Source organism: Neopelma chrysocephalum, unplaced genomic scaffold (genome assembly GCF_003984885.1).
Source record: "Neopelma chrysocephalum unplaced genomic scaffold, ASM398488v2 Primary Assembly neopelma1_147, whole genome shotgun sequence".
Taxonomy (NCBI): Eukaryota; Metazoa; Chordata; class Aves; order Passeriformes; family Pipridae; genus Neopelma; species Neopelma chrysocephalum.
This window is the reverse complement of record NW_020897809.1, coordinates 3,826,749-3,836,546: the sequence shown is the minus strand read 5'-3', so window position 1 is coordinate 3,836,546 and position 9,798 is coordinate 3,826,749. Positions and strand designations below refer to the sequence as shown.

Here is a 9,798-nt window from a genome sequence, read left to right as displayed (position 1 = left end):
CCTAGTGGTTAGCGTGCAGGACTCTCACTGCTGCGACCACGGGTTCGAGTCCCCGGTCTCCTGGCCTGATGGAGGTCGTTAGCCCTGTGTGGCCATCCATCTATGAGAAGGACACTCTAAACAAACCTACGTCCTGAGGACCTCACTGCCATTGTCCAAGCTTGCTTGGCCCCGGCAGATGAACCTCAGGATTAAAGGGTGGGCTCAGTTCAGCGCAGGCTGTGTCTCACCTAAAAAATCCATTGCGCAGGCTGGAAAGGTAAAAAGACCTTTCCCCAAATCTTCGTTCGCGAAGATGGGCCATATTTATATAAACAAAGCAGGTCGCGTTATTTCACACTTGCGCTGCCACCCGCTGGACATTCCAAGTATTCCCACCCAAAAACCGCACCTGAAACCCGGGTATTTCTTCGCTGTGCTCAGGTGCTTCGACCAATTAGTGACCCCGCTCTTTCTGTGCCCGGACATTAACTGTAGCACAGTATTCGCCCCGTGTAGAAGAGTGGGGAAGTTTCTTTCTAGACTTTCATATGACTTTAAATTGAAGACCACCAATTTAATTCTCCTGAGGGATGAAGTCTTTGCTGTTAAGAATATGTAACACATAAAGCCAGTTATGGGTTCCTGTATATAAGGATATGCTGTTATCTAAAGGAATATAAAAGCACAAGACAGTCCTTTGGCATTCCTCAAGCATATGTTTGTTTTCGAACTCTTAACGGTAATAATTTTGAACTAAAGCCTCGTAATGTTTGTTATTCAGTACCAACAAATTGTATAAACAAACAATTTGCAGACCAATTCTGTTCCTAGAACATCTCGTCTCTGTCCCAGCCAGGGAAAAAAACAGTTCATAGCATTATGTGCTTATGTTCTTGACCTGATTTAATGCCAGGATCAGAGATGCTGATTTTGCCAAATATATCTTCCAGTTGAAATTTGCACAAGATATCTCTAACTCAAAGCCCACAGTACATGAATATATGTCTATCTGGGGCACTAGGGAATAAAAAAAAATTAGGTCTTCAATCAGTTATTTAGAACTGAAGCTACTTGAACAGGTAAATTCTGTTTAAAGTTCTGACATTAAATCAACATAATTTAGTTTCAAGAATTGATTCCAGCTCTTCCACAAACAGCAAATTATTTTTTCTTATAGGAGCTGTCAAAAAACAGAATCCTGTGAAAAGTCCTCTGAGTTTTATGCTTATGTTGCAATGAGCATTCTACATTTGTAATGTGACAATTAAAAGACCTCCTCACTCTAACACATACAGTATTAATTGTGTGTGTATAAGACAAATACTATGTGACAATCAGCTCTTTCATGAATAATTCAAATCCAAATTAAGTTTTGAATGTTTCCATTTAAATTATGTGGTAGTGTAACATGATAATCACTATGTGAAATAACTATAGGCCAGCGAGAGGAAAAAAATGGGCCTTTTCTATTTCTGTTAATAAATTTGGTCAGTATCCTGCAAATCCTCTTCGGGGCAGGGTCAAGTTGTTCCTGTTTAGTCTTCAATTCAAAATTATTTTCTCTTAAAAAGTCTGCATTCACATTAAAAATGTAGCATAAGCTTTAGAAAGTACAAGCACTGTTCATGGTGCATCATCACTTCTCTATGCACACAATTTTCTAACTCTCTTGCATCACAACTGAAAGGTCATCCCTCAGTATACAAAATGCTATCAAAATAGCTGACCCATGGTTTTACTAGTTTTCATTAAAAAATAGAAAACATTAATAAAGCACAGTAATATGTTGCTCAGACAGCAGTACTTAGACAAATATACAATTCACAAGGAATTAAGATAGACAAATTTACACTTGGAACAGTCTAAAAAAAATAAACCACCTAAAACAAATTACATTTAAAAAAATTTAAAGCCCATTTAGTATATTGCTGTTTTTCAATTTCTTAATGTATGGCCTACACTACTCTTCATGGCATTGCACAAATATTTACTTTGCCTGTTGTCAAATAATCACATCTCTCCAGTTTCCAAATAGCATCTCAGTTAACTTTTAGCTCTTACCTCTACCCAGCTCTGCTGCTCATGACACTCACCTTCAGAAGCCCAACCAGCTCTACTCCTCAGAGCACTCACCTTGAGAAGGGCAGCCCAGCTGGTTTGTGTTTCTGCCGCTGACTCTAAAAACGCCTCTTCTACTGGTTTTCCTTAAGCAGAGGTGCAGGCGCAGGGCCCCTGTTGTCCTCAACTTCCCAGCACCAGGCTGAAAGCAAGGGTGGGGTCACTGAAGAACTGTAGCGAGCCCCAGCTGGAGACACCCACCCTGCCCCAGCTGCTCAGAGTGGGATGTCAGGGCCATGGAAGGAGCTCCCACCACAGTTTATGCCCACACCTTCTGTCCCAGCTGTACCATATATCCCAACTGCATGTGGATAACTCTTTTCCCATTCCACTTCTCTGCTTAGTTCCTGGCCAATAGATAACCAGGTTGATAATGCAATGCTACCATTGATTTTTAACCACACGTTCTCATGTCTAAAACTTAAATATGGAAATAAATTAATAAATAATGTATACGTAAGTGCATTAAAAACAGTTAAAAATACTAACATTTTCATGTATCATTGTAACAATGGTTGGTTATTCTGACACTGTTAAGTACCTGGACATATTCTCTTAGAAAAATAAATGGCTAGGAATATACACACAGCAGTACTCTCAATTTAAAAAGTGTATTTCTTTTGTTTCATTTACCAAAAATACATTTCAGATAAATGTTGCATTGTAATTATATAATCTTAGGGCGCTAAGATGTTATTTATCATTACTTTATTACTAAATAAACCAAGACTATCTCACACTTAATTTAAAAACAAAACAAAAAACAACCAAGCACCTGAAGAACTCACTAGCCATCTTCTTTGTTGTTTGGGTTCTTTCTGTCATTTGGAAAGCAAAAAATACATTGTTCTTTTCTGCATGATTAACATATTCCCCCTGAAAGATAATTCATTTTAATGGAATTGTTTGAACTCTTATTACATTAATTCATGCAGGACAACATTAACTGCATACAGAGCTCGAGGTCAGGAGGAATAATTACCTGCTCATATTCAGGTTCACTATTATGTTTCTGTGTAAAGTCCTGTGAAAAGTTTGGACTGTGATGTTTGGTTCTATACAAGCAAGAGTTAGTTTGTGTGTGTTTTCAATACACCATAAAATTCACAATACCTCCTTTAGGCTACTTAATGCCATTACTTTCCCATTTCTGTCCTCCCTCTTTTTGTTTTCGTCTTAGTGAATGTTGTATTTTCAACTTGTGCAACAGTTCTTTAAACTTGCTGTTTTGTCTCAATGTCTAGTGAAAAGAAAATAAAATATATTAATTAAAGTAATTTAAAAACAAGACTATATAATTTCCAGGTTAGCATATTAATAAAGGTATACATTTGTCATATATTTTCCTTAAGTACAGTTATTTTCCTATTATTTGACTACTATTTGAAAAAATTACCATAAACAGGACTAATTAAGAAAACAAATAGGTGTAGTCCCTGAATCATTTTAACATACTGCCTGTGTTTATATCCATTATGCACTATTTTCTAAACACTTTTGTATTGCCCCATTTATTAAGTGGTAGATTACCCACCTCTTACATTAATGATAAACGTTTATTTTACAGACCTTGTTACAGATACTTTTCTTTCACAATTGCTTTCAGTTGTTCGCAAGAGTTTGTTTCTGAACATCGAACATTTGTAAACACTTGTCAGTTGCAAACAATTTCTTTACTGAGGGGACAAACTACACTGTCAGAGGCACAATATTACAATTTCAACTTCAGAAAACACTCTTGTGTTGTGCCCCTCTTAGCAAAGGACTTTACTTCATTATTAGGAAAATACAGCTGTTGCAAAGGAAGTATTAAAGTGCTTTTACATTCATTTTTCACTGCCATTGCCCAGCAGAATTAAACATCCCTTGTCTACAAGTTTAGCTTAAAAAAAAAAAAGAGAAGGTAATATATTAAATTTGCCTATATAGCTGCATAGTTACCTCTAATTTTGCATGCATGGATTCTCCCTGAGAAAAAATGCTGCCACTATTTGCAGGGCAAAGCTTTCATAAAAATAAAACAAAACAAATGCTCAACTTTGGGCTGAACATTCCCACAAACATAATGGGAAAACACAAAGCCACATATCTGTCATTAAATACAAGGAACAAAAGTTCCCTTTAGTCAAAAGTGTTAAATAACCTTGTCCACTTGGTCATATTTCTACCATTATTACAGCCGGCAGCTAAGAACGTTTAGTTTTTATGAAACCCTGACAGACTACCGACTCCTGTTACTGTTGTTAAGACGCTTAATGGACACGGCAAAGAAACTCCAACACAGCGCTGGCACTACTGAAATAAATATGGTTTGGGGTGAAGCAGAACCGCTCTGAGGGAGGAGACGCTGCTCTCGAGCACCGCCCGCCTCAGGCCGGGCCCGCGGGGCGAGGGGAGATCCCCGTGACAGGGGCTGAGGGGGATTCTTCGTTAACAGGGGCTGCCGAGGGGGACCCCTCGTTAAGAGATGCTGAGGGGGAGTCCCCGTTAACAGGGGGTGCTGAAGGGGACGCCCGGTTAACAAGGGTGCTGAGGGGTATCCCTCGTTAATACGGCGTGCTCAGAGTGACTCCCCGTTAACAGGAGCTGAGTGCCGTTATGATATCTCTGGGCAAGTAACCGGGGCACCAAGCACCGCCCAAGAGCGCCACAGCCCCGCCTTCCGGCTCCGGAAGGAGCGGCGAGCGCCCCGTCAGCCGGCCCTGCTGCTCATGCGCAGCGGGCAGGGCTGGTGGGGCAGGAGCCGCCATGGTTTACATCTCTAATGGTGAGGGGAAGGGGCCGGGGCCGGGGCGCCGGGCGGGGTCTGTCTGGGCAGTGACGGCGGGCCCCGGGCCCGCGCGGGGCAGAGCGCGGCCCCCGCTGCCGGGGGAGCCCGGCGGGGCCCGGCCCTGCCGGTGTCGCGTCACCCCGCGCTCCCCGCGGCCTGCGCTGAGCTCGCCTGCTTCTGAACTGCGCTTGGGGACTTTGAAGGGGCCGAGCGTGGTCTGCGAACACCGGGAGCGTAAAAGAACAGCACTTAAACAACATGCGGGGAGACAGCCGCTGCCCTGGTACTTTTTATAGGTTTCCTGGACGCAGAGCCCCTTTGACGATGGTGACCCCAGTAGTTCGAGTGCTTGCTCAATAAATTATCTCTAGGCAGTGAAACTCGCCGCCGTTGCCCATGACGTGAAGTTTCTCCCTCCTATTTGTAAATTCTGGACTCAGCAGATATGCTTGGGTGTACTGTGCAGTGTCACACACTGAACATCACTGGATGTTTTGTGTTTGGATATGTTACAGGACAAGTTTTGGATAACCAGAGTCGGGCTCCTTGGAGTTTATCATCTATAACAGATTTCTTCTGGTCCATAGCAGATTTTGTGGTTCTGTTGTAAGTACAAGTTAATTCTTTTGGTGAGCTTTATTTTAGATTTGACATAGGTAGAAGCTACTCAGTATTATCACTAACACAACAATAAAAATGTTGTGTTTAATCTTTAGCATTCCTATCTATAAATATTTTACTGTGACTAGGTAGTTTTGTTTGCTAAGTACTACAGTAGTATAAAGTGCATGAAAAGTGATGCTAACTTCTTGGAAGTTCAAATGAGTTTTCTTACATTTCATCTATTTTGATACTGCAAAAAAGAAAAAGCATACACTTTTGTTAAACAGCTAATGTCTAATAGCTGATCCAATAATTAAGCTGTTACTTGGAGAATTTCTACTGGTGACAAGAGATCCTGGCTATGTAAAAATAATCACACAGCAGTAATGACAAATTTATGGCCCCAGATGAAAGCCAGTTAAGACACAGAAAGTTCTTGTGATGTATTCAACAGTTCTTGATTATTTCAGTTACAGGTTTATACTTTATGCATTTCTTGCATATTTACCCAAAGATGAGATTTTATAGTTTGAGCCTCACTGTAATTTGGAATTAATTCAGATTTTAGTTTGATATGTAGGAGAAGAATTGCCAAGAATTAAACAACTATGATCTTGGCAAGATACACCATTCATTCCTTAACATATTTACTGTTTTTCGGGCCATTTCTTATCTTGCAATCCAAAAATAGCTAAACCATGTCTAGCAGTCAATTCACCTAACTCTTGTTTTATTTTTCAGTTTCCAGAGCATTATTCAACCAGATTTGAGAAGAAGAGGCTATACATCTTCCTCCTATTCAGGATACAATGATGGAAGAGGGTATTTTTTTCATATTCACACCAGTTCTGATTTTTTTTCCTATCTTAGCAAAGTCACGTGAATCTGAGTAGATTAATTAGGTTGTGTAGGAAGACTAAAATGTTTATCAAGCTTTGGACAGCTTGAAAAATAATATAGCCTAACACACTCTGAAACTATTAAAGAATTATAAAAGAATTTTTTTGAAAGCGGGGTTAGAGGTTTTTTACAGCTTTTAACAGGAAACTGATTTTTTTCCGAGGTTCTAACTAAGTACTGTCATTTAGAGACAGTGTTATATTTCTAGTTTAAAAGTTTAATGACAATAGAATTGCTTTCTTTTCAGGCCTCCAGCACATCCTCGGCGTAGGATGGGTCGAATAAATCACTGGGGTGGAGGCCCCAGTCCACCACCAATGGCTGGGGGTGGATGAGGAAGGTAATTCCAAATCTGCTCTATCCTGCTTTGAATATTGGGGAGTTTCTTAATTACAATAATCAAGGTTAAGGTATAACTTTTGCAGAAGTTACCAGAACAGGCAGATAATCAAAATGGTAGATACTTACAGTAAAGTGGAGGAGAAAGGGAAGGGGGAGAGGATGTTAAAAGATTTTGGGTCAGAAATGGTGGTTTTTAATTGCACAGAAGTGGATATACAAAGTGTTAACAAAGATTTTTGAACACAGCTTATAAAAAATTATTTATAGCTTTTCATTTTTTTTGGCTGCTAATTTAAAGTCCTGTCCAGATCAGAAGCAATTGAAACTTTCTTTGCATTTCTAATAGTTATCATATAACGTATAGGGGGGTTTTATTTTAAATAGATACTTAATAGAAAAGAAGGAAAATAATTGTTAACAGACTTAGTAAAAATCTTATTTTTCCTGTTACAATGATATAGCCATACAAATCTTGAATTCCAGTAAAGTATAAAAATCAGAACCGCTTAAAAATGGAGGCAAAAGCCCTGGTCTTTAAATTTCTTTCAGCTGCCTGAACTTTAATTCTGTTTTATTAGTTATTTTGGCTAGTCAGAGTTACATCTAACACTGTGTGTATATACAGGATAGTTTAATTTACTTCAAGACCTAAGTAAACAATCCTTGTCATCAATCACTCCTTATTGTTACCATCACAAAAGTGTTACCATCACTACCTGTAAGTCTGATAGGGAGAAGTTCATAACCAAAAAGCACATACACCAGTATTTCAGTTCTTTAGAAAAAGGATAAGCTTCTTTCAAATATGGTGGTTTAGGGGTTTTTTTTTCCTTTTTGACTGGACACGAGGCCAGCAAAGACTCTCGGGGTGGCTTTCGGGTAATCACAGCAATGTGTAACCTGCTCAGGAATAAAATTTGAAAGTCTTTAGCATGTGTCATCTAGCTAAATTAAAAACAATTTTATTTTAAAATTATTATTTAATTTTAATCTCACAAAGAAAGGCCTTGTTGTTTTTAAATGTACTGCAATTGCTTTATCTTTTAGGTAAACGCCTGCTGAAGAGGCAGGCACAAGTGTACACATTTGCAAGATGAAAGGAAGAAGAGTTTAGTGGTGGACCAAATGAGTTTGAATATTGTGAATGTGTACATCTGACTGGAAGCTGTTCTGTGATATAAGCAGATTAATGAAGTTGTACTGGGAACTCCTTCTTCCAGGATCCAGTGTAACTGAACCACAGTTTTATTAAATACATGTTTACTGTCTAAAGTCTTTGTATAGTTTGTGAATATTTTACTGTAGTTACAAAGTAATAAGTAAATTATATTTGGCTTGTCACAAGGCTGACTTTCTCATCATTTTTAGAAACCAAAAAATCTGAAGTACAGTAAGTCCTTAGCTATTCAAATGAGGAAAAATACATATTTATAGTTGATAGATATTTATAGTTGATAGAGATGGTCCCTCAAGAGCCAAACTTAAAGCAGCGCTTCCTAAGAAGTTTTGTATTTACTCTGTCTTTGTCAGGACAAACATTCTGTACTTTGCTGTATTTTCATGGTATTAATGACACTCTAAAAGCACTTTAAAAACGCAGTTTACAAATTACTTTGTTTTACAATCCTTGCCTTTTACAAACTTACTTCCTTAAGGCCCATAATGGGTACAGCTGTTGAAACAGCCTCCTTCTCCATTATAAACTTACTCAAATGTATAAGCCTATTTACTGTACAAATTTTGGTAAAACTTTGAGGTTTTTTTTCAATAAAATTAGGTCTTGTTTTTAGTATATGAAGAAAAAGGTAGTGAACTGAAATACTGTGTGCTAATGCAGAAAGTTATTTTCTTTCAAACAGTAACTACCTTTTATCTACTTTACTCCATTTCAGGATGGGAGTTTCTTACTGTTCTTGGAGCTCATTTGGATTTGGTTTGTTGGGGGATTTTTTGTTTGGTTTAGAGAGGGCTAGATCTATTTGAGAAAACATTAGCTGACAAGAATCCAGATTAAATTATTTTCTACAAGGTGCCACTGCAAAATTTTTACTTAAGCCTCTCTATAACTCTCTTGTTAAGGAAACTTTCCTATCTGACCATCCGGGAGCCACTCTGGCAGTCACACCCACACCACCTGAGCTGGGATTGAGGCCCCTTCACAGCAGGTGGTTCCAGTGAGCCCATGGGTGCCCTACTTGACTCCCACACACCCCACTCAACACACAGACCAGGTCTCCTTACCAGCTCGACCCCAGGTTTTCCCATAGGAGAGTCTCAGACGTCTGGATCCTTAAAATAATTTAATGTTGGTGCAATAAGTAAATAACAACAGCTCGAGCTGGTGCCTCCGAGGAGGAACCCCGAACAAAGGAAGTCCTGGGCTTTTACGCGCTCGCAGTCTAAGCACTGGAATATCTGGTGGCTGTCGGCTCCTGCCGTGTCTCCTCACCGGGCGGGGCCGCACATCCCCTCTGTTGTGCAAAGGGTCGGCAGTTCACGGCCTCTTGCCTCGGGCTCCCGCCCCCCAGAGCTCACCCCGCAGCTCGCACTGCGCCTGCAGCCGGAGCCACCTGCACTGAGTGTATTCCCCACCTCTTGAGCAGGAAATTAAAACATCCAACAGCGCCCCTCGGTTAACAAGCCCCTCCAGCGCCTCCGACTCCTGCAATACGTACCCAACACAAAGTTACCCCCTTTCGACTTGCTGTATGACAGCATCCTTCAGCCTTAAAACCCAGCTCTTCCTCAGTCCCACTCAAACGTCCCATGCGCGGAGCTCACAGAGGAACTTGCTGCCCACGCAGCAGGTATGTGCAGGTAGACTGGCCATCGTTAGCTCTTCACAGGTGCACCGCGTACCTCAGCTGTGCTGCGCTCTTTACCCAGAGGCGTATTTTAAGCTGTTAGGGGGCTGTCTCACCCCTCCCGCAGTCCCAGTAGCAGTAACCTCCCAGCTCAGCACTCGGCTGCTGCTCCCCAGGCTCCCTCGTTGCCGCCGCTCGGCCCCTCAGAGCGGGGGCCGGGGCAGCCGCTGTCCCTGCACCCGCTGCGAGCCGAGCCAACCCGGGGCAGCGCCAAGGGGC

At 40.8% G+C, this 9,798-nt stretch overlaps 1 protein-coding gene and 1 long non-coding RNA gene across 4 annotated transcripts; one reads left to right on the top strand and one right to left on the bottom strand.

Moving 5' to 3' along the window:
* Nucleotides 1–2,081: 2,081 nt before the first annotated feature.
* Nucleotides 2,082–4,209, bottom strand: LOC113975858. Its single transcript, XR_003536953.1, has 4 exons — nucleotides 4,042–4,209; nucleotides 3,214–3,340; nucleotides 2,876–2,918; nucleotides 2,082–2,242 (listed from the first exon to the last, which is right to left on the bottom strand). It is a non-coding gene; the product is annotated as an uncharacterized LOC113975858 (long non-coding RNA).
* A 528-nt stretch (nucleotides 4,210–4,737) lies between these two features.
* SELENOK (selenoprotein K) lies at nucleotides 4,738–8,059 on the top strand. Of its 3 annotated transcripts, none has more exons than XM_027700396.1 (5): nucleotides 4,738–4,867; nucleotides 5,386–5,476; nucleotides 6,215–6,295; nucleotides 6,621–6,713; nucleotides 7,763–8,059. In XM_027700396.1, exons 1-5 carry the CDS (start codon nucleotides 4,849–4,851, stop codon nucleotides 7,764–7,766), a joined length of 288 nt encoding a protein of 95 aa, XP_027556197.1. In that variant the 5' UTR covers nucleotides 4,738–4,848; the 3' UTR covers nucleotides 7,767–8,059. The 3 variants fall into 3 exon arrangements, 2 of the variants coding, with proteins under 2 accessions (XP_027556197.1, XP_027556198.1); XR_003536952.1 differs by lacking the exon at nucleotides 4,738–4,867 and adding an exon at nucleotides 5,027–5,197; XM_027700397.1 differs by lacking the exon at nucleotides 7,763–8,059 and having other exon boundaries at nucleotides 6,621–6,717.
* The last annotated feature ends 1,739 nt before the right edge of the window (nucleotides 8,060–9,798 follow it).